We start from the raw sequence: 23,341 nt of genomic DNA, 5'->3' as shown, positions 1-23,341 counted from the left end.
CTATGGGGTGAGCTCCTGTTGCTCTGTCCCAGCTCCTGCCAACCTAGCAAATCAAAACCACACCAATGCAAGTAGATAAATAGGTATTGCTGCGGTGGGAAGGTAAATGGTGTTTCCATGCGCTCTGGTTTCCGTCACAGTGTTCCGTTACACCAGAAGCGGTATAGTCATGCTGGCCACATGACCTGGAAAGTTGTCTGTGGACAAACGCCAGCTCCCTCGGCCTGAGTGCCGATGATGAGTGCCGCAACCCCATAGCCGCCTTCGACTGGACTTAACCGTCCATGGGTCCTTTACCTTTTTACTGTACATGTCAAAGTGGGAGTGGCTAAAGTTTGAAGTGAGTGTGGCGAGAACTACAATCCTCAAGGCTGCCTCCCAAAAGACTTTCCCATCAGCTAGCCTACACTGATTTACATTGTTTTAATTGTTAATTATGAAATTCAGTAAATTGTTTTCTTTCTTTTCTTTTCTTTTTTAAAAAAGGCAAATGCGAAGAGGGCTTGGAGGGCCGCAAAAACCTTTTGGAATCATGAGATCCAGGCAGGAGACCCATGGGAATGCTTTAAAAAACCCATTATTATTATTATTATTATTATTATTATTATTATTATGACAATGGGGGAGCCTTGGGAGCCAGAAAAATCCTTTTTGGGGGGCAGCCTCCCCTGCTATACACCGTGAAAGGACATGCTGAAAATCAGGTTAAATGAAAGGAGCAAAAGCATATAAAATCCTGTTGTTTTTAGCTTGTAGCCAGCCATGTAAGAGTAAAGTAATTAAAACATTGTGAGATTTGAAGGGGGAATAATACATGGACTGTGGCTTTATTCTGAGCCACAAAGGTTACTTTAATATGCCAGGAAAATCCTGGATCGTGTTATTTACAGTGCTTGAAGGTATTCACCAAAAGAACAATGTTCTCAACTGTCATCCCAGGGCGATCATCTGACAGCTCCCTTGCCCTATGGGAAGGTGAGAGCAAAGGCGGCCAGGAGAGCTGTCCATAATCTCACTCCTGGTAACTGCTCCTTCCCTGAACCGCCACCAGAGGGCTACTCAAGAATAATCTCATGTACACATTTGAGAAGAGGTAAGAATGAAAATTTCCGCAATAATAGGTGTACTGGTACCATTAAGCCTGAAAAGTGGACTATAAGAATCTTAAAGAAAGAAAGCTGTCATGAGTGTTGATGTAAATGCAAAACCAATATGGATACTGTGTAGGGGAAAGCTCAAACAAGGAGTGGAAGCTATCTTTGCTCAACCAAAGGGAAGAAGTCATCTTTGCAAAGCCATATGGGGCTTATTCTGTTGCCCTACGCCACTCAGCCACTAGCATGATTATTCTGTTAAATGAAACAGATCCAACCAACACCCTGATAATTTTGCAAGCTCAGCAAGCTTTACAGACAACAAGCACCATAAAGTCTACTACCAGAATAAGTTTCTCCAGGACATTTTTACATGTCTGCTTCCTGTCACTGAGGACATCTTTCTGCTTCATCAGCACACGATAGCGACTGAAAAATTCTTGATAGGTCCACCTGGTTTCAAGAAGAAGCAGAGTTAGGCAAACAAACAGTTACCTGTGTATATATTGTATTCAAGCAAAACATCACAACATCAGCAGGCTCACCTGGAAGGGAAGCCAGCGGCACTGATTCGAATTGTTTCCAGCACACCACAAGCTCTGAGCTGCTGCACGGTCCGCTTTTCATCAAACCTAGAGATGAAAATATTGCTAATTTGAGGCAGAAACTTTGAGAAGATTCTACAGGTGTTTCCTACAACTGTACGGTTGCCTTCATGCTTGTGTGTTCTCTTTAATGTGTTGTAATGTTTACTTGCCAAAAAGTACTCCCATAAGTCACGTGATATGAAAAATCAAAACACGAAAGAGGATTCCTAGTTCTATCTTGGCCAATCTGCAAGTAGCTTCCAGATTTTCTTCTTCAATGTGTCCAAAAAGCACTCATGGAATATGTACCCTTCCCATGTTTCATCATAACATGGGAAACAGCTTTAATGTTTGAGAAGATAAGATTTAGCTGAATCTAATGAAATGAGCAAGCCCATGAAGGCTTCCTGTTTCATCCAAAACAAGTAGCAGAGAAAATATATAGGTTTTCTCTCTGTAATTCTGAGCAGCAAGTACTGCATTTTAGATGCTATGCGCAAAGCAACTTACATAAATGGGAACTTGAAATCATTTGGCTTAATACACCGCACGTAGTGAGGAGTTGTGGCATTAAGGGTCTCCATCAGAAGATGCAGAGAATTTCTGAACTATAGGAAAGAAATGAAAAGGGAGAAATTGAAGGGGGGGAAAGACACAGAAGCATTCTGATTTTTGAGCAAATTCTGCAAGTTGAACCTTCTCAGCCCAATAATATCTAAGAATATCAGGCAAAGACAAGTCATGCCACTAATTATTATTTTTTGTATTTATTGTTTAAAGAAGTTTATATACTTTACAAGGAATAATACAATTATTGATACAAACAGAAAAGTAGTAATTAAAAACAACTAAAATAAGCAGTAAACTAAAACGAGATTTAAAAGCATCAAAATTTACTATTTTATTTAACAAAATGTATGAATAATGTAATACTATCCATTTACACACAAAAAAAGATGATCTGCATCTTTTATATTGATTGGATAGATTTGCTCAGAGTTTACTTCAATATTCCAGGAAGTCATACACCCTGGTTCTTAATGTTTTTGGTTTTTAATGAGAATTTAGTGTGTGCTTGTACTGGCTAATAACCCACAAAGCTCTCTTTTTTATTTTTAGAAGGTCAACAGCATTTCTTCACAAACGCTTACAGGGACTCTTCCCTCTTCCTGCCCTGTTATCTGATGGGGTATCCCTGAATGAATAGCATAGAAACAAAATCCACCCACCTGATGGCCCACTGTTTTCTTATGTTCCTTGCTTGTTTGGGCCGTTTTAGACTTTGATGGTTTTACAGCCGCCCGAGACAACGGCGTACGGCCTGAAGGTGTTGCTGTTGTGGGGCTGATGGGCTTCTCCTCCCGAAAGAGCTCAGGCAGCATCTTAAACTGGTTCAGAAACAGGGGATAAAAAGCACACCTCTAGATTAGAAAGAGAAGGGCTTTCCCAAGGGAAATGCAATAAAAAGGAGGAACCAAAAGGAAATAGGAAGGAGTAGCTTATCATGGCACTTCCGAAGCATTGCCACTTTCCAGCTGCCAATTCGAAAACTTATGTAAGGAATGAAAAGTTTAAGTAAGCATGCTAATGGAAACAGTTTATTTATTTGATTCCATCTGTTAATTGCTTCCTCTAAAACTTCTCAAATCTCAAAATGATTTATTGCTATCCAGTTGCATTTACTTGATTTCAAGTGGCTGGTAATGATGCAACATATCGAACTTCTCAGCTATGATTTAGAGGTCAGGAACATTATGTTTGCACCAGGCTACAGAGTGACTGGGAGGGCATAAAATAACAAGTGAGGCATCACATAGCCCACAAAAAAACCAGAGGCATCACCACTGATGCAATGTGCTGAAATCGCTATAGCCAGTGATGCTTAACTGCACAGTTCTAAAGCTGTCAAAATTGATATTCCAATTTCTCCCACTTCTGGGCAGTAGGGCATATATCCCTTTCATTGCAGTCTATGGGAAATAATGGAGCCATCACTGTAGCATGGGATAGCATTCTATAACTGAAGGGGATTGAGGAGGAACCGAATAGCAAAAGACTGCAGAACAGGCCAACGACAACATGTCAGTTTAGAGGAAACAAACCAATGCTCACACCCCAGGTCAAGCAATATTGCAGCCGAGTTGCTAGCAGTCAAAATATTAGAACATATCTTTCCATTTAAAGCCAGATGACAATAAAAAAGGAAAGCAAGCAAGCAAACAGGGATTGGAGCTCAGTTTTCTTTTTAAAAAAACAAAAACAAAACACCTACCGTTAGTTAATATAACTGAATTCAGGGAAGCTTGTTTGCCCTGTGCTTGGCAATAGGACCATTTTCACTTGCACAACTGTCAGTTTCACATCGCTATAGTGCAGGTGTAGGCAGAGGCGTAGCTAGATGCTCTGGCACCCGGAACGGCGCACAAGCTGTGCACCAGGGGGTGGGGCCAAGGGGTGGGGCCAAGGGGCGGGGCAAGCATCCCAGGGGGCGAGATGCCCATGGAGGTGAGCGAGCCATCTATGGGGGGTGGAGCGAACCGCCCATGGTGGGCTGCTTCCTGGGGGGAGGGGGCAGGAAGCCACACTGCTTTGCCAGCAGCCTTCCTCCCTTCCCTCTTCCTTTTGACAGCTTGGGGGAGACTCCCCACCCCACCCCAGGACACAGCCCAGGAGTGGGGGGCAACAGAATGCCGCACGCCCGTGACTCCCAAGCCTCCCCTGAACTGTCAAAACGAAGGAAGAAGGGGGGAACGCCGCTGTGCTGGTCCCGTGGGCTAAGCGAGAGGCGAGGTCCGAGTCCAGTCCGAGGTCAAAGGTGCAATAGGGAGGCAGTCCGTAGAAGTTGAAGCTGGGTGCAGGGCAGGGAGTCAGGTGAGGTCAGGAGCTCCGGCAGGAAAGCAGGACAGGGTTCAGGCAGGAACTGTCAACCAACAATGTTGCTCCCGCAACTTGGGACTGGGGCTGGCCGGCTTTTATCTGCCCCGAGGCATAGGGCGGCCCCGATTCTCAGGTGACTTGCCTCTCCTGGCCTGGAGGCGAGCACTCCTCCTGCGGGAACTTAGTTCCCTCCGCCTCTCTGCCCTGAGCCTCTGCAGCTCGGGAGAGGCTGGAGGGTTACCGGACCCAGAGGCAACCTCAGCTTCCTCTGACGGGGCTGAGAGTGGAGCACCTGCAAGGAACGTGTCCTCCAACACCTCAGGCGCCAGAGCGGACTCAGCTGATGACTGCACCTGAGGATCCAGCACAGGTGAGGACCCTTCAGGCTCAGCTGGGTCTGGAGGCAGCGAATCCTGTGCAGGCTAGGATTCCTTAGGTTCAGCACCCGAGTCCAAATCCCAGGCCATCACAGCCGCCAGCAAGGCAGCACAACTCTGCCCCTTCCCCCAACAGCTCAGTGTAGTCTTGGGAGTCGTGGGCGGGCAGCGCGCTGAATGTCACCCCCCCCCTCAATGATGACACCCGGAGCGAGCCGCCCCCACCGCCCCCCTTCCTCTGCCCCTGGGTGTAGGAAATCTTTGGCCCTCCAGACGTGGTTGAGCTGCTGTTCCCATCAATACCAGAAAGTGAAGCGAACAACCCGAGTTGATGGGAGCTGTAGTTCAGCAACCTCTGGAGGGCCAAAAATTCCCCATACCTGCTGTTGTGCTCATGGAAACCAGGGCAGCAAAAGTGTAGACAGTTCAAGTGCAGCCCAAGTGAAGTCAAAGGGCCTTGCGCACACTTAACATGCAGGATGGCGCCCCAAGACTGCATCCAGACTAGCACTTTTGTAGCATTTAACTGCATTTCCTTTAATCTCTTGCTCTCAGGTGGAGATGCATTTGGCTTCTGCTATAAGAAATAAGCAGTTCTAGGTGAATGGGTGCAAGTTCACCAGAACTTCTGCTTAAAGAGAAATATTCTGATAATGGCAGATGGAGCAGGACAATGGCAAAGAAGGAGGCAGAATGTTTTGATTGTCCAGACCCATCAAAGGAAAGGTAAATATTTTCATATGGGGGAAATCCAGAAATGCAGTAATAAATAGGAATAAAGAGGATATCACTCAGCCTGTATCACATTGCTTAAAATAAATAAATGCAGAACTACATATATACTGCTAGTCTAGACACACCTTAGGTGTTCGAATTTTTTAGCAATGCATTAGGTTTTAGGATTACCTTCTGGGGAAGATGTATGGTGAAAAACAAGGAAGAGATTTTAAATAAAAAAACGAATACATACAGTCAAACATGAATAACTGCCTACTCACTGTGACATTTCTGTAAACACAATCCTAAAAAATGGTTTAAATATTAGGGAGCAGCTTAAATGGTTGCTCCCTAATATGTGTGCCTAGAATTACAGCCTGCATTACCAAAGTGAAATTGCTTTTGTACACATATTTTAAAATGCAAATGTTAAACATACTTGGTACAACTAGCTTTAGAAACAGAATACCTTCATCAATTATCACCATCATCAATCATCTATGAAGTGCCTAACATTTTCTAAGTCTCATACACAGATTGAAAAATAAGACGACATGCTTACGATTTAAAAGCTATGACACAAATGGGAAAAGGGAAGGGAAGAGAAGAGAAAACAAGCTGTCAGGGAACTGACATCGGAGCTAGAGGCGGAGGCAAGGCTCCCAAGTGATGCTGGAGAGGGACCCAGCAGGGAGAGAGGCACCTAATCAGCTGGGGAAGGAAATCAGCGTAACACCAGGGATAAAGGGGGGCAGATGGGGGAATCGGCGAGAGGGCTCCAGGACTCCTCGCCGGACACCAGCGGGGAGAGCACGGGTCCTCCGCTACCCACACCCTCCCTGCGCAGAAGACTTCCGCGCAGGGAGAGTAGGGGGAGACTTGGCGTCAAACAGCTTTTATGCTGGAAAAGGTTTAAGAAACGCCCACTGACGGATTCTGCTAGCGACTGAAGCAGCCACAAAGTGAAGGGCTGTCCAAACAGAAAAGGTTTAACCAGGCAACCTAGCCAGGAGTGGCGGCAACTTACTCACGAGCAACCCCTATTATTATTACACAAGCCAATGCAGCAGTTCTTAAAGTTACATTGTTTTAACAACTAGAAGGTATGTTGTTCAACCCGGAGGGCAATTAGACCTGATTACATAAAGTTCATGTAATAAATTTAAAAACAGGCTTTTGGGTTGAGGATATATAAATGGCAAGTCACGAGGCACAAATCATCAGACAAACTCTAGTTTCAGGGGAGAGGGGATTCAATGTTACCCCGAGTCAAATCAATGGATAAAATTAATATCTAATTTCAGTGGGGTAAAATCATCTGGAACTCAACCTTTAGTACTGGGGAGGGGGGGAATCTCAATACTAACCTTACTTGATTTTAGAACTTTGATCTGCTCTTCATAGACAGTATCTTTGTTTTTTTCCAAAAACCCTTCACACTGGTACTCCACCTGGAAGTACAAAATATCTAATATTACAAGACAAAAAATGAAAATTCAGAAGGATTAATATACCTAAGCAAAAATACATCCTGCAACCTCAAAATCTAGAAAAAAATATGTATTAAAAATCACTGTTCTTGCTATTGTGATATTTTACACCTTTAATGAACTTAAAGGCACGGAATGATGATTCTGAGACTTGACTATATCACTTTCCTATGTCTTAACGTACACAAACTTCACCAATATATTTCCAACGCACTTTGTGAACAGACCATGCTATGCGAAAACAGGCTACAGCTGAATACATCTATCCAGAAACAATTTTGCATGTAATTAACCTGGTGGCCACACTGTGAACAAATTAAAGATCACCATCTGAAGTGTCTTAATTTGTTACTCAGTCACTAAAAGATTGGCTGGCTCAATCTCAAATTTAAAATCCTTCAATGAACTGCTACTAAAAAAAGCCCACAGGACATTTTTAAATACAGCTAGAAATAGTTCACAGGCAGAATCCTGTTAAGCCCATGTAAGAACCACCATTTTTATTTTTATTTTAGTTATCTCAGTGTCTGGGGCTGCGGATCATACGGAATTTTTTCCACTGATTACTCCAGAATGGATAAGTGCAAGAACATCGCAAGCAAATAGGTTTACCAAATCAGGCAGAACACAGAAACCCTTACCTTATCTGCAAAGTGTTGGATGATAAATGCTTTGTTTGACATACGGGGTTTTTCAAAGAGAACAGACTTGTTCAAGTGAGTATTGTATAATTTCTGGGCCCAACTATTATCTGAACCTTTAGGCATCTAGTGAACGGAGAGATAAAACGAACAGATAGGTTTTAACCATCCTGATTTATTATGAAAAAATGAAACAAGGAAAGCTACTCTACAACTGAAATGGAAAATGTTGTTTTGGCACTTAAAATTCACCTGAATTTGAGCCACCCAAAGAAACAGGATGCAGTTAATGGTTCACAATATTGTTGGCCACAAATGTATGGGCCATCAGTTTCTAAGAATACTCCTTTAAATACCTCATTTGTATACAGTGGTACCTTGGGTTAAGTACTTAATTCGTTCCGGAGGTCTGTTCTTAACCTGAAACTGTTCTTAACCTGAAGCACCACTTTAGCTAATGGGGCCTCCTGCTGCCGCTGCGCCACCGGAGCACGATTTCTGTTCTCATCCTGAAGCAAAGTTCTTAACCCGAGGTACTATTTCTGGGTTAGCGGAGACTGTAACCTGAAGCATATGTAACCTGAAGCGTATGTAACCCGAGGTACCACTGTACTACTTTACATATTCGTAGGAGTTACCCACTCCCAGTCTTGTTTTGGGGTTAGGCTCCAATAAAAATAACAAAATAGAAAATAATTAAGCCCCTCAAGAAGTGGCTGAGGCTGGACTGATTCACACACTACATTTCTTATCCATATGAGCAAGGGGACAAAAGCTATGTGGGGGTAGGGAAACTCATCAAATTTAATGCTCCACATGATGTGAAAACTGGACACTGTCCCTGCCCCACAGGGGCTAAGCTTGTGCACCTGAAAGAACTTTCATCCAATCTTCAATATTTACTCACAAATAAGCCCCGCTGAGCTACATGGGGCTTCCTCCTAAGAGAGGGCATTTATAGTCTTGTAATCTAAGACTCCTTTACACATTGGCATGCTTTGAGTCTAGATGAAAATAATAGTTTCAAACAAATAATGACTTAACATAGGAACATTGACATGGCAGAGATCCTCTCTCTTCCTCCACCTTAAAACAGCATTCACAGGGTAATATCTAATGTTAGTCCTACTGAGAGGAGATCCACTGAAATAAAATGAACACAACTTAATGGATGCAGCTAACTCACGATTCATTCCTTTCAGTGGGTCTGCAATGAGTAGGATTTAAGTTGGATATAACCCATGCTTTGCACGCTACACTAAACCAAGGTGTGTGGTACACTGGCTTGACATCATGGTTTGGAGAGAAACGAAGCAGAAGTGCTGTTTCTGGCATGATGCTAAGCCAAGATTTATGGTTTGTTGCTCCCAGTTGAAGGAAAGGAAGAGTGAAACAGGAGTACTCAAACTGCATGAATGTTTTGTTTAAAGTCTATCACACATTTTGGCAGAGTGTTTTGCACTAACACAGTGAACAGAGGAAGCTGGAAACCAACAGAACTTGATGCAACATAAAGGTGAGATCTGTTGAACTCCTACCTTACACTCTTCATCTAGCAAATCCAAAATACCCAGTTTGGCCTCTATGAGGTTAATGCAGGGCTGATTATCATAGAAATCAATCAAGGTCCACGGAATTTGTTCCCTCATATATTCTTCTTGCTCCAGTTTAAAGACATGCTATAAGAGGAAGGGGAAGCAGTAAATAGAGAAAGTTCATTGTTTTCGTCCCAAAACATTTAACTAAATTGCTCACAAATTAAAACTGAACCCACCATTTACTAAGTACAGATCAAAGTGGACAAATGAATCTGTACAACGTGTTCAAAATTAATATGTCTTTTAGTATGGGGAAAGCAGCAAGAAAATTATAAAATAAGGTAGACAGAATAAGAAACTTAGAAATAGACAATGCCCCAAGCTTTTATCCTTCTCATCAGTATCATAATCATCACCATCCCCTCACCACGTAATTTGTAAAGCACCTAAAGTTTCCCAAGTACTAAGTATAACATCTATATAAAACTAAATAACAAACGATAGTGAGGGAACTGTCCTGGCTCTCACTGGATGAAGGGATCGGATTATGTTTCCTGCCAAAAACGTTAATGCTCAAATCAGTACATGACACAAGCAAGGCAAGGGTTGAAGGCACAGCAGCTTGCCAGACATGGCTCTGCAAGGTAAGATGTTGATCCAGCAAATGAGGCTCCCCATACCCGGATTCCTGTTATAAAGGAGTGGTGTGGGCATGACTTCAGCATAGCAAGTTGGATGTATTCAACTTGGTTGTGTATTCACTGGTGTTTTATTGTTTATGACTACAGTGGTGCCCCGCAAGACGAATGCCTCGCAAGATGGAAAACTCGCTAGACGAAAGAGTTTTCCGTTTTGGAGGTGCTTCGCAAAACGAATCTCCTATGGGTTTGTTTCGCAAGACGACAATGTCTTGCGAGTTCCTGCTGGGTTTTTTCCCCTCCCCCCCTTTTTCTAAACCGCTAAGCCGCTTATCAGCTGATCCGATCAGCAGATAAGCCGCTAAAAGCCGCTAATAGCGCTAAGCCGCTTATCAGCTGATCCGATCAGCAGATAAGCCGCTAAAAGCCGCTAATAGCGCTAAGCCGCTTATCAGCTGATCCGATCAGCAGATAAGCCGCTAAAAGCCGCTAATAGCGCTAGTAGCGCTAATCCGCTAATCCTTCAATGGGCTTGCTTCGCAAGACGAAAAAACCGCTAGACGAAGAGAATAACAGAACGGATTCTTTTCGTCTTGCGAGGCACCACTGTACTTTTGTTACATTGCGATTATTATTATTTTTCATCTTGAAAGGTGCTTTGAGCATGGTTTGAACTATGGAAAGGCGGCATAAAATAAAATGATGGGTGGATATGTAAGCAATGGGCAGGTACAGTTTGCTGTCTTACAGATTGGAGTCCCACCAGCGTATTTGATGAAGTGCAAGGACTGGTCTGCCTCCTTCTCACCCTGACCCATTGGTGGGGGAAATGCTGTATTACCCACCAGTGAACCTACTCATCAGGAGACTCCTGTCTACTGCTTAACAGGCTGCTGACATCCAACTTGCAAGTAATCTGGTTAACCTTATTGGTGTGTCTGTCCAGCTATCCCAAGGAATATTTTGATTAAAATTACTATCTCAATCAAGAAGGACCAAGGTAGGAGAAACAAAACAAAAAGAAGTAGAACTCTAATTAGGGAAAGATAAAATGAAGACTCCACCAGCTGTCACTAGGACCTATCCCAGGAAACTGATGAGTACATGCTCTTAAGAGAAGTTCAGTGCCACACAGAGGATCTAGCTATCAAAATGGACCATTAGTGGGTCAAAGCACAGAAAAACTTGCTTCTCACTTACCATATTGAACTGTTGCTGCAGTTTCTCATTGGCATAGTTTATACAGAACTGTTCAAAGCTGTTTATCTCAAAGGTTTCAAACCTGGGGGAAAACCAAAGACAACCACCAGCATAAATTAAAGGAGTAAATGTAAAAAAGATAAAAAAAATGTCAACATAGTACAAGAGTGGGTTGACGTACACAAACTGCCATACTTCTAAAATACTGATGTTAGCAGCTTGGGCAATAATACCCATACCCAACTTATATTGTTATATTTTGTATTTTTCTTTGGGTTGTTTGGTTTTTTACTTTTCATTTTGTTACATTTTGTTACATCAAGCTACTCAGGGGAAACTCACCCATAGATGTCCAATACGCCAATAAAAGAATGTTGTTTCATGGTGGAATGAAGAGCTTCGTTCACATGATCGACAATCCAGTTAAACAGACTAGCATATACATGTTTTGCAAGAGCATCCCTGGCATTTATGGCCTGCAGTTTGGAAATTGGTTTGATGTAGGTCTCTGTGGCAGTTGCAAGCTTCCTGTGGCAGAGCCAGTGAGCCATCTGTTCATATTCTACTCCCATGAGATCACAGAAGATGGTGAGGGGTTCATGTTTGGCCTACAAGGACAATAATCTCCTTAGATTTGAAAGTATTATTGACCACTGACAATGCATGCATTAATGCTCCCCAAGCAAGCAGAAACCCTTCTACCATTTTCTAGATTTGCGTTGAGAAGGCTTTAAGAAATATCTCATATTAACTTCAATCCCTGCTTTTAGAGAATGCATAGAAAGGTCAGCTTAAGAGGTTGACAGCATTGGCTTCAGTTTTTGGTGGGCCCTTGGACAAGACATCTTCCCTGGGTCCCCCCTCCCTCATAGGGTGTGTCGTTTTAGGTAGTGAAACTTATTTTTTGCACATTGCTTCATTGAGGGGTCTTAAAACTATGTTTTTGGGTGTGATGAATTCAAATCTGCGATTATTTTTACTATTGGACAACATTTAGCTTGGCAAGTCTATGTCTGATGAAGAAGCACACAAACTGCTTTCACAAAACCAAATAATTTTAAATTTACTTTCTGGAAAATGTCAGGGAATGCTAAATAAACAAACAATAGTAATAAAAATACAGTTGTACCTTGGATCCCGAACGCCTTAGTACTTGGATGCTTTGGCTCTCGAATGCTGCAAACCCGGAAGTGAGTGTTCCGGTTTGCAAACGTTCTTTGGAACCCGAATGTCCAATGGGGCTTCCGATTGGCCCAATCAGAATCCGCGCTTTGGTTTCCGAATGTTTTGGAAGTCGAACGGACTTCCGGAATGGATTCCATTCGAATTCCAAGGTACAACTGAATATAATATAAGTACAAATACTTGGCAAGCATATTTAATGATTTCTATGCAATTTTGCGCACATTTTACCTATTATCTTGAATTTCCAAGCCATGTTACAACTTTTGAGCACCCCTCATTTTTTTGAATCTGAAAGTTGAAAAATTCAATGCACCCTACTTCCTCAGCAAGATGACCTTCTCATGGGATAAAGTCCAGGCGTCTCATGTCAGGTTCCCAATCATGTGGGGCACTTGAAGCCAGCCCTACAAGTTGATATCATTACAATTGTCCTGGGAACTGCCCACCCTCCTTAACCCTACTCTCACATGTCTATGGACTACCAGAGAGCAAAACAATGTTACTTTTGTACTTGGCTGAGGCCAGCCTTGCACAAAGAAAAGTAAATTTCTGCACAACTTCCTAATGTATGGCAAAATGTTTTCCTTCACAGGCAGTGCTGGTAGACAAAGAACGATTTCATGCAATGCTCTTGCAAACAAGACATATTGACATAGCTCCTTAAAAGATGTGAACTGTGACATTTTATCATGAGCCAGTGTGAAGGAAGATGTAGAAGAAGGTAAAGGCAGTGGGGAAACAGAAATTGGTTGCATTTTTCCAGGTTCGGCACGCTGACCCAAAAACAGGCCAAGAAGATTAGAAATGTTACTGTGTTTACTGCTTTGAACTTATTTGGAACTTACTGGTATTGTACAGCTGTCAGCATCTCGAGATGTGAATGCCACATTGCCCAGGTGAAGAATAGCAGCAAGGATCTGAAATATTCCCATCTGACAGGAATCAACAATACCTATCATATTGGGTGGGAGTGGGGGAGAGAAAAGAAATCAGTATTCCTTTTGCTGAGATTAAAATGCAAATGTCCGATTAAGTCATGTCCAATTAAGCATCTGAACAAGGATGACAAGGACAACAAAAAAGTACTAGCCATTGTGTGGAGAAAATGTCATTCAAACTCAATCCTCAGTGAATATCTGCTGGCATCTCATCAGTAAAAAAGCCTCCCTAAGGAGATTTGTATAGTGAGATATTATCTCCTTTCGCATCAGCTACTATCTTGAAATGCACATTTAGCGCCAAGATGGGAAACCTGTGGTCCTTCAGATCTCACTGGACCACAGCTCCCATCTGACTGGGCCACTGGCCATGCCATCTGTGCTGGTGGGGTCCAACAACAGATGCTGGGCCACAGGTGACGCAACACTGTTGCAAGTTGTTGTGCAAACTGAAGGTGTTGCAATAACTTCTCAGTTGTTAATTACTCAGAGAATTGCCTTAATTTCCTGCTATACCCATATTATATATCAGAACACCCAGACACGGTTCAATATATATGAGAATATTACTTTTCTATGTTTACCTTAATTTTTTTAAGGGAATTTTACCACATAAAAAAACCAGCTGCATAAATCTACTAGGTTTTCGAATACCTCAGAAGTCAAATGTTTTGATTTTCGAACGATTTTTGGAAATCGAATGTGCCACACGGCTTCCGTATCGAGTTTTCCATAAGTAAATGCTTCCGGAAATGCATGCTTTGGTTTTCAAACATTTTGGAAGTCAAACGGTCTTCTGGAACGGATTACGTTCGAAAACCGAGGTTCCACTGTACATGTGTATTCCCCAGTTAACATGTAGAGCTCAGAACACTGTCTTACATTTATTAAATGCCTAAATTAAAGACCAGGCCCTGTATGATTAAAAAAGATGTTAACTTTTTAAAAAGAAAATGCAACTAAAAGAAGGGTCCCCTGAAGATCTTAAGAGCAAGCCAGCATGACAACAGAGAGAAGAAACATTAAAACTCAACACAAAAAGTACAAAACTTGTTTACTCATAACCAGAAATACAATAAGTAAGTCTGAAAGCTAATTAAAATACGAGAGGTTTGGAAAGGAAGATATGACTATCAGGTACTAAAGTACATACATAAAATTGGCCAAATTGCTCACAACACTGTGTCTGTCACCTGTCTCTCATTGGCCGGCTTGCTGTGATGCCATTTATGTCACAAATATTTTCACTGTTCATGGTAAACCTGTCAGGAATGTGGACACACAGAATGAAAGAATAGGAAGGGCTGTATGCGCTTCTTAGGAAGGAAGCGGACGAGGTTGCTTTGGGAAACATGGGATTACAGCCCAAGAAACAGAGGACAGGTAGGCCAAGAAATAGGGAGAGGCTGAATTATACAGATGGATTTGAACTAACTAAATCATTGGCTACAGGTCTCTAGTCCAGCGTTTCCCAACCTTGGGCCTCCAGCTGTTTTTGAACTACAATTGTGGTTCGAGGACCCGACCCCCGCGAAGTGAAATGAAGACACAAGGACACGTGATATAAGGTTGATGGGCTGGAAAAGGCCACAACTTTATTGATTACAGCAATGAAAAGGTATTGGCTTAGGCATTGGATCGAAACAAGTGGGTTTATTCACCAGTAGGTGGAGCCTGTTGATGCTAATCCAACTATAGGCTCACCCCTGCTGTCACCGAGGGTCGTGCCATGGCCTCCCACCAAGCAGGCATCGGACGGAATACACGACCCCCAGATTCCTTTATAACGGAATACCCCTAAAAATTGAAGGCATAGGCGATGGCCACACCTAGCACTTCGACACACCACAACACATTATTCCAATGCCTAACCTACCCACCAATACCACAAAAGTTGTGACGATTGCTACGAGGTAGGCGAAAAAACCAAAAAGCCTAATGCCAAATGGAAAAACTCCTACCAGGCCCCCCCGGGCAACCAGGGCGACCAACCTAAGGTCCATAGCAAGGCCAATGACCTAAGCCCTAACTAAAAGGGAGTGGAGGGTGGGTGACTCGCGACGGGGCGACGACAAGGAATGAGGCCAGGGAGAGGCTGGCACCACAGCAAAAGGCTGCTGAACACGCCCCCTCCGCGGCACCTGGTTGGGTGGCCACCGGGGGGGCATGAGCGCCAGCCAGGTGAGCTGGAGGCAGGGGGCCACGCCCCCTGCTGGGCGGTGCTCGGGCTCCCGACCACAACCACTCCCCTCTCTTTCAGGGAGGAGAGTCTTTCCCATCATCCCTGACCACTGGTCTTGCTAGCTAGGGATGATGGGAGTTGTAGTCCAAAAACAGCTGGAGGCCCAAGGTTGGGAAACACTGATCTAGTCTAAACACACATACTAGAATGAATTCAAGAAAGGATAATCAGAACAAGGATGGGGAACCTGTTGCTCGACTCCCATCATCCTTGACCACTGTCCATGCTGGATGGGGTTTATCGGAGTTGTAGTCCAACAACTTCTCTAGGGCCCAAGGTTCTGCATCCCTGGGTTAGCCAAATGCCTGAAAAAGATTTGTCTCTATTTCTTCTGTTTATTATTAAATACTGTTTTGTGCTCCAATTCTATTCCCACTTACCTGGGTGAAAGCCCCAGTGAATTCTGTGGTGCAAAAACATACAGGATTGTGCTGGTTATGCTGGAAGCTGCCCTGAACCTTTGTATGAAGAGCTGGGATAATAAGTTTTCCAATAAATGTGGTGTAAACCACTCTGTGATCTTTGGATGAAGGGTGGTGTACAAATTAGATAGATAGATAGATGATAGATAGATGATAGATAGATAGATAGATAGATAGATAGATAGATAGATAGATAGATAGATATAGATAGATGATAGATAGATAGATAGATAGATAGATAGATAGATAGATAGATAGATAGATAGATGATAGATAGATAGATAGATAGATGATAGATAGATAGATAGATAGATAGATAGATAGATAGATAGACAGATAGACAGATAGACAGACAGAGCCTGCCACAAGCTGGTTCAGCAATTCATGCTTCATAAAGAGGTATTTTAATTACCCAATAAAAAGGAAGAAATGCTCAAACTTACTTAAAATACATCCCCTGTGGCTTCTCAATGCATATCAACTGAAGCATCCAATAGCTTGTATGCCACTGGCATGGTGAAGCACAGCAGTTTGTAAGTGTTCACCTTTTAAAAATTAATGCTGTGGGTAATAATGTACTACTAGGCACAGTAGCCCCCATTTCAAAGTCCTGAAGAAATTCATGTGCTTCCAGGACTTACCCAACAAAGTGCAAGCCCGCCTGGTGTTCATCATCTCCTTGGCATCATCAATTCCATCAATGACTGGACTGCCTCCTTGCTTTGTATAGTGAAAATAGCTTGCATTTCCTAATATAAAAAAGCAAGCAAAAGTTTCTTTACATACAAAGAAGAAATGCATTCCACAAAGATGTTTTAACTCTTAAAAGACTAAAAAAAAACCCAGCAAAATGAATAATGCTGTGTTCAAGTAAAACTGATAAGCCAAACTTTTGTTTACCTATTACAGGGATCTATACCCCCCCTTTCGTAGGCTGAAGGCAAGATACAAGAGGTGTCTGCTATTGAAAACATCTTTGTTCCAACAGGAATTTCCAGCTGGATAAATAGGTATTTACCAAGAATGTCCATTTGCTAGGATTTTGGTCTTATTTTAAATGTGCTTCTTGTTTTGTGCTTTTAACTGTTTTTAATTATTTTATATGTAAATCACCTTGAGGTTTACCTTAAGATGGTTTAGAAGGCAATTAATAAATCAATGGTAATAACAATGGCAGCAACAACTAAAGTTTTAAAAGGAAATTTAAAGCAATGTTTCAAACAAAGATTTTCTGTTACAGAATAGGGGTTTATTTGTTTTTACCTCACTGTGTTTTAATGTAGCCATAATAAGCAATATAATACTAACTACAACACTATGTGCTCAAATATATAAGCAGCATGTAACACACCCAGAAGGAAATTTCATTCACCTTTATAGATTTGCAATTTAGTGTGCTCTATTTTCAAAAAGCATATTTATACAAACTTAAGCAATTATTTAAAACCCATTACTCAAAACATAGTAATGCTACTTTGGAACGTGTCATGTGAATAATTAAATGGAGCAGATGTGCATTCATACCTAACCGCAAAGTTTTAAATTCAGGTAACGTTGCAGAAGCACAGAGCTGGTAGAAGATATGATAATTTCTCTCTTCTTCTGCCTTTAATAAAATGAAATAAAAGATATCTATAAACACATAAATACCTTTATACACATATGGCTGATTCCATTTTGTACTTTAATGAAGAACTGAATGGACACTGGAGTAATAGGGATAATGTTAAACTCTCCAGGGACAAACATATATTAATTCAGCAAAATATTTCCCGTATTTCATTTGCTCTGCAAGCTTTCTAAAGGAAAAAGGTCACCAGCTGTCAATCAACATAATGAAGGGAAACTTATAGCCCTCCAGATGTTGTTGGACTACAACTCCCATCATCCCTGATTACTGGCAATGGTGGCTGGGGCCGATGGGATCTGGAATCCAACAACGTCTGGAGGATCACAGGCTCCTTTTCCCTGGATTAACAGGTTCAAACTGCAGGATTTATCAGCCTCCCATTGTATCCCATATGGAGGAACTGAAGATGATGGAGAAGGGGAGGGAGGGGATGTCACCCTCAGTATTTCTGTACGGAACCCTCCTCCTCCTTCCCCTAGTCCAGGGATGGAGGACCTGCAGCCCTCCATATTTCGTTACACTTCAACCTTCATCAGCCCCAGCGAGATGGGAATTGGGAGTCCAACAACATCGAGCGTCACAGGTTATCCATCCCTTCCTTAGTCTTTCAGGACAGACACACTGCCTGAACACTCCCTCTACCCCTTGTAGTACAACTGAAGTGGGGGGGGGTGTTCTTGTTTGTGCTCATTTCCCCTGGCTGCATGAACTGAAGCACAGTTCCTGGTCTGGCAAAATAGTTCAGCTTTCAAGGAGTAAAGTCCTCTCTCTTTCTCAATAACATCGCATTTCTAAGGAACTCATTGTTTCTCCTAAGTATGCTAGATGGATGTGCAGCGATTCTGCATTACGTAGCTGGACATGACACATTATTGTTCAATATTTCCAAAGCAACCATTCCTTGCCCTCCATGGATGCTAGGTTATATAAGCATGCCATCATGTATCGACTCACAATGGAACTCCTACATTGACAAGCAAAAACAAGTTTGCGTTCATTTTACCTGAAATACCACTCGTGATTTTTCTAAGAGGTAAGTTCTCATGTTGGCACCAAGGATTCGAAACCTTTTATCGAAACCTATTTCGATGTACTTTCCGAAGCGGCTACTGTTGTCATTCCGTGTGGTTTTGGCATTCCCAATAGACTGTGAGAGGGAAAACAAAAAGTGATTAACAATTTGAGGCTGCAACCTTATACACACTTACCTGGGGGTAAGTCCCACTGAACTCAATGAGGCTTACTTTTGAGTGGACATGCGAAGGATTGCACAGTTTTCCTTATTTTGCAAAGGTTTTTTTTAATTTCAGATTTTGTAGAATTGGGGGGGGGTTGTTTGTTTATATCAATACAACAAACACAGCAATAACAACAAAAAACCAAACAATAATAAAACCAGAATGAAGGGGGAAAGGAAAGGAAAAGCGGGCAAGGAGGCAGTCAATATTCAGCTTTCCCGGTTAAGAACCTACCTGTAGCATTAGAGAAGGTAGCTGAATTACATTACAAGAAATTACCTGAACCACAAATGAAGCCTGATGACTATTAAATGTGGATTTTCACTCTGGCTGCGATGTTTAATATAATCATTGGCTACATCACTTAATTAGCTAAAACTTATTTTAATTTAACTTCTACCTTTTCTTCTGGGTAGAAGTTATCCATCCCCTCATTAGGCAATCTCATCTCCTGTCTTGGTTTCAAAGGCCCTTGCTCAGTATGTTCCAGTTTGTCTTTTGAGTGTCCTCTCTCCTCCTTTGGTTTACAAGTAAATCTTATCTCAGCTGTCGTAAACTCATCAGGGAACAATTTCAAACATGTGCTGTTTTCGAAGAATCTTGTTACCGTTATCCTTTTCTTTGACAGCAGATGTCTTGATCTATATATATATTTAGCCAAGTTTTGATCTTTGAAGGAGGCAATCACTCGCAGAGAATATCCATTGTAGAATATGAAATCTACTGAGGTAATGTCATTTAATTTTATCTTCCCTGGTAGCATATCATCTAAAATATTCACAAAATGCACCGAGCGTTCTTCCTGTGTAAGGAAGCCCTTTGGCTTCGGGTAGTTAAGAAAAGCTAACTTCCTATCTGCCAACATCAGTTTCCATCCTTTATCCTGGGGCAAGTCTTGCCCTGCTACTGGCTCATCTTGAAATCTGCCATAATCAATAGTATGGGGTGAGTCTTCTTTAATATTTATGGATCCTTGGGGTTTCAGCATAGGGCACCCGGGTAGTGATTCCGTTTCCTCACTTGTTTTATTAGGCAGCAATGATGTTTCTTTCAAAGACTTCAGCTGGATCTTTTTTCCTGGATCCACACTGTTGTTCTCTCTGCTGCCATGTGTAGCAGGTTTATTAGAGTTTGTTTTTGATTTTGTTGGAATCAGCTTATATAGTCTTTTCCAGCATACTTTGCATGCACGTCGGTTTGTAACAGATTTCCTTGCAGTTTTTATGTTCTTACTTTTCTTTTTAGTTTCAGCTTTCTTCTTATGGGATCTCTTACTAATGCCTCGCTTCTTTTGATTTACTTCGATAGGAAATTCAGTTTTAGGGACAGATACATACAGCCCTATGTCCTTTCCTTGGTGTAAATGATTTTCCGCTGCTGATCCTTGTGTGCACTTGCTGGTTGCTGGTTGCTTTGTATATTCTGGCTCTTGAGGAGTGGTTTGTAGATCAACACCATGAGGTTCTGAGCCTTTAGTTTGGAGGGGATAATTTTCCACTAATGTCAGGAGCAGCCCATTTGTTATTGTTAAGTATTTTTTCATAGCTGCCAGATCCAGATTTATAGAGAGCAGCCAGTCTTGAGGATAGCAGTCATTATTTTCCGTCTGGGAGCCCATAGATGAAGTCTGGGGTTTCTGGGAGTTTCGGGTTTCTTCCTGTAACTCTGTAGATAATATCTCAGCCAAGACTATTTCATGGGCCAGGCTCATCGTATTTCTATTTTGGTTGTTATTCTCTGTGTCCTGTATTCCTCTAGAGCAGGTTGAGTGATCTTGAGCAGCAGAGGGAAAAAGAAGAGCCTCATCCTGCTTCAACTCAGCCATCTCAGCCATCTTTTGCTCATTTCCATTTCCATTTCCATTCTCGTTGTCCCTTGTGTGTAAAAAGTATTGCGTGATTTTACTCTGTTTCTCATAGCACTCCTGGAACAATGGACTTGTCACTATCCCCAGGTCCCTACATTTCTTTCTAGTAAGTACCATTTGTAAATCTTTGTCCACCCAGCTATGGGCTAAAGTCCAAAATGAGGCAAGATTTGGGATAGCTGTTTATGATTTGTAATTTGATAGCTTATAGTTCAGAGCGTAGCACGGAGTTGGCAATAAATCAGCTGTCACCCGTTTTCCTTATTGTCGGCATCGCGGGGAGCAAACCCTCCGGACATCAAACCCTCCGGACATCAAGATAACAAGGTAGCAAAGGAGCTCTTTTTTTAAAAGCAACAGGCTAAAAAGACTATTAACCTACTTAAAAACTCTGGAGGAGTTAAAATATATTATAAAGGGAGTTTCAAAGGTTGGCTCAATGTCGAGCCTGTTTAAAAAGCAGATTTAGAACTTGCCTCAGATAACCTCCAGAACTCTGCAGCTAGTTCGGCGGCCATCTTCTCAACCTTCTCCATTTTTTAATTTAATGGACTAAAAATGTGTGCCGGATTCATCAAGCAGTTAAAAAAACACACCAAGTACTTATGAAAACTGCAGGTTCCACCCTTTTTTCTCAGAAACATGCTTCCAAGATAAGTCTGCTTTGACACATGCATGCATTATTTAAAAAGAAATGCTTCTTACTCTAGAACTATTGTTTTTACCAATATATACATTTAATCAGTACATCATTCCATTAACTGAGTAAACTCATACGATTAAGAAAATTTAATCTAATTATTCCACCCTGTGGAACACCCTTCCATCAGATGTCAAGGAGATGAGTAACTATATAACCTTTAGAAGACAACTGAAGGCAGCCCTGTAAAGGAAAGCCTTTTAATGTGTAATGTTTTAATATATGTTGGAAGCCGTCCAGGGTGGCTGGGGCAGCCTAGCTGGATAGGCAGGATATAAATAATAATAATAATAATAATAATAATAATAATAATAATAATAATAATAGTTGTTCAGTCTGCAACCCTAATTTCGTGAATAATGTCTCCTCTCCTCAAAAATACATTAATAAATGCACACATGTCATTTACAGACACAAGCAGACCTCTTTATGTGGGAAGAAAAATAGCAGTAAATATGAAAGCAATTCATTAAAAAAACATATAGACAGCAGTATGCAAGAAGTCCCTTTTCTTAAGATGAGTTTCCTACATGTATTTCTGTTGCAACTACCTGCATGTTAGTGGCACGCTATGGCACAAATCCACAAACTAATACTACTTTCTAAGCCACTTGCCTTATTCCTGCACCTGTCACATCGGAGTTGCAGGGGGGCAGCATATCTCAAGAAGCATAATATGACACAAATTGGTTAAATATAAGACTTTTGAAGTAGTGGGGACATCTTTGTAAGGACCATAGCTTAGTGGGAATGCATTTGCCTTGCACACAGAAGCTCCTAAGTTCAGCCTTCCGCCTCCTATCTCTGGATAGGACTGGGAGAGACTTCTGTCTGAAATCCTGGAGCGCCTCTGTGAATCAGTCTAGACCAGAACTTTCCAAACACTTCATGTTGGTGACACACCTTTTAGACATGCATCATTTCGCGACACAGTAAGTCAGTTTTACTAGCAAGCCAGAGGTTAAACTAACCCCTTTCCAACCCCAGGAGGAGTCCGGGAAGCATTCACGCGTCACCTACATGCTGCAGCCGACACTCTTAACATGTCGTGACACACAGTTTGGAAAACTCTGGTCTAGACAGTACTGAGACAAATAAACCAGTGATCTAATGCAGTATAAGTTTCCTATGTTCCTAATGCACTGGATTACTCGTTCCGTGGCTTGGTACCTGCAACCCTCCAGATGTTGAAGTATTACAAGTCCCATCAGCCCCATCAATGGCCAGAGATGGTGAGAGTTGAAGGCCAACAACAGCAGGAAGGCCACAAGTTCCCCAATCTCTGGCCTAGTAAAAAGGGATGCGATTCTCAGGCTCAAAGCTCTGGGTGCGCCTCTTGCAACATAATCAACATTTCACAGGGTTGAAGTGAGAGTAAAGGAGATGAGAACTGGAACTGTACACTGCAAATCCTACAGAAATTACCTTCAAAATAGTTCTCAGTGGTTTCTTGCATGTTGGAGACAAAATTTAGCAACAGCTCTACAGGTCTACAAACAGCATTTTGCAAGTTTCCTAGAACTATCCCCATAAAAATGCTGTATCACGCTACAAGAATGAAAATATATGCCCGTTTGTTACTGCCTTTGGTAGCGATAAGTGTTCAGTAATATTGTTTGGAAATGTCACACAACACAGCAAACCAGGCAAAATTACCTTATCTCTGAATACTTTAAAAAAACTGTGCCAAAGTTGCATTAGGGCAGACAGTGTCATCTCCGCTTTTGTTTGTTTCAAGAAATGCTTAAAACAAGGAAAAGGTATATTTTTAAAAATTACCAAGGGAGAAAGGGAGCTTCATTCGACGTCAACAATTCCCATGAAATTTGTTTATAATTATGACATTCCTCTAAATTAAATTCCATACCAGACCATAGGGAATGAATTCCAGCTTAACTAGCATGATCACGATGCTTGTTGTCAATTACTTAATGCTTTTATTATTTATTGTTTTTCTATC

At 41.8% G+C, this 23,341-nt stretch overlaps 1 protein-coding gene across 5 annotated transcripts in view; it reads right to left on the bottom strand.

Annotated features, from left to right (window-relative positions):
- The window catches only part of MYO5A (myosin VA), a 128,142-nt gene that overhangs the window by 55,518 nt on the left and 49,283 nt on the right, over window positions 1–23,341 (bottom strand). For all 5 annotated transcript variants that reach the window (XM_081169970.1, XM_081169969.1, XM_081169971.1 and 2 more), the window contains exons 6-18: window positions 18,580–18,723; window positions 17,471–17,552; window positions 16,588–16,695; window positions 13,190–13,296; window positions 11,502–11,767; window positions 11,160–11,241; window positions 9,322–9,462; window positions 7,784–7,909; window positions 7,020–7,103; window positions 2,911–3,069; window positions 2,192–2,289; window positions 1,640–1,726; window positions 1,439–1,547 (exon numbers count right to left, since the gene is read on the bottom strand). In XM_081169970.1, the coding sequence (XP_081026096.1) occupies window positions 1,439–1,547; window positions 1,640–1,726; window positions 2,192–2,289; window positions 2,911–3,069; window positions 7,020–7,103; window positions 7,784–7,909; window positions 9,322–9,462; window positions 11,160–11,241; window positions 11,502–11,767; window positions 13,190–13,296; window positions 16,588–16,695; window positions 17,471–17,552; window positions 18,580–18,723 (1,593 nt within the window). The remainder of the gene's footprint in view (window positions 1–1,438; window positions 1,548–1,639; window positions 1,727–2,191; window positions 2,290–2,910; window positions 3,070–7,019; window positions 7,104–7,783; window positions 7,910–9,321; window positions 9,463–11,159; window positions 11,242–11,501; window positions 11,768–13,189; window positions 13,297–16,587; window positions 16,696–17,470; window positions 17,553–18,579; window positions 18,724–23,341) is intronic.

The sequence above is a fragment of the Podarcis bocagei genome (genome assembly GCF_964188305.1).
Source record: "Podarcis bocagei genome assembly, chromosome: 14".
In the NCBI taxonomy this organism is placed as follows: Eukaryota; Metazoa; Chordata; class Lepidosauria; order Squamata; family Lacertidae; genus Podarcis; species Podarcis bocagei.
The sequence above is the reverse complement of the archived record's forward strand: the minus strand, read 5'-3'. Positions and strand labels throughout refer to the sequence as shown.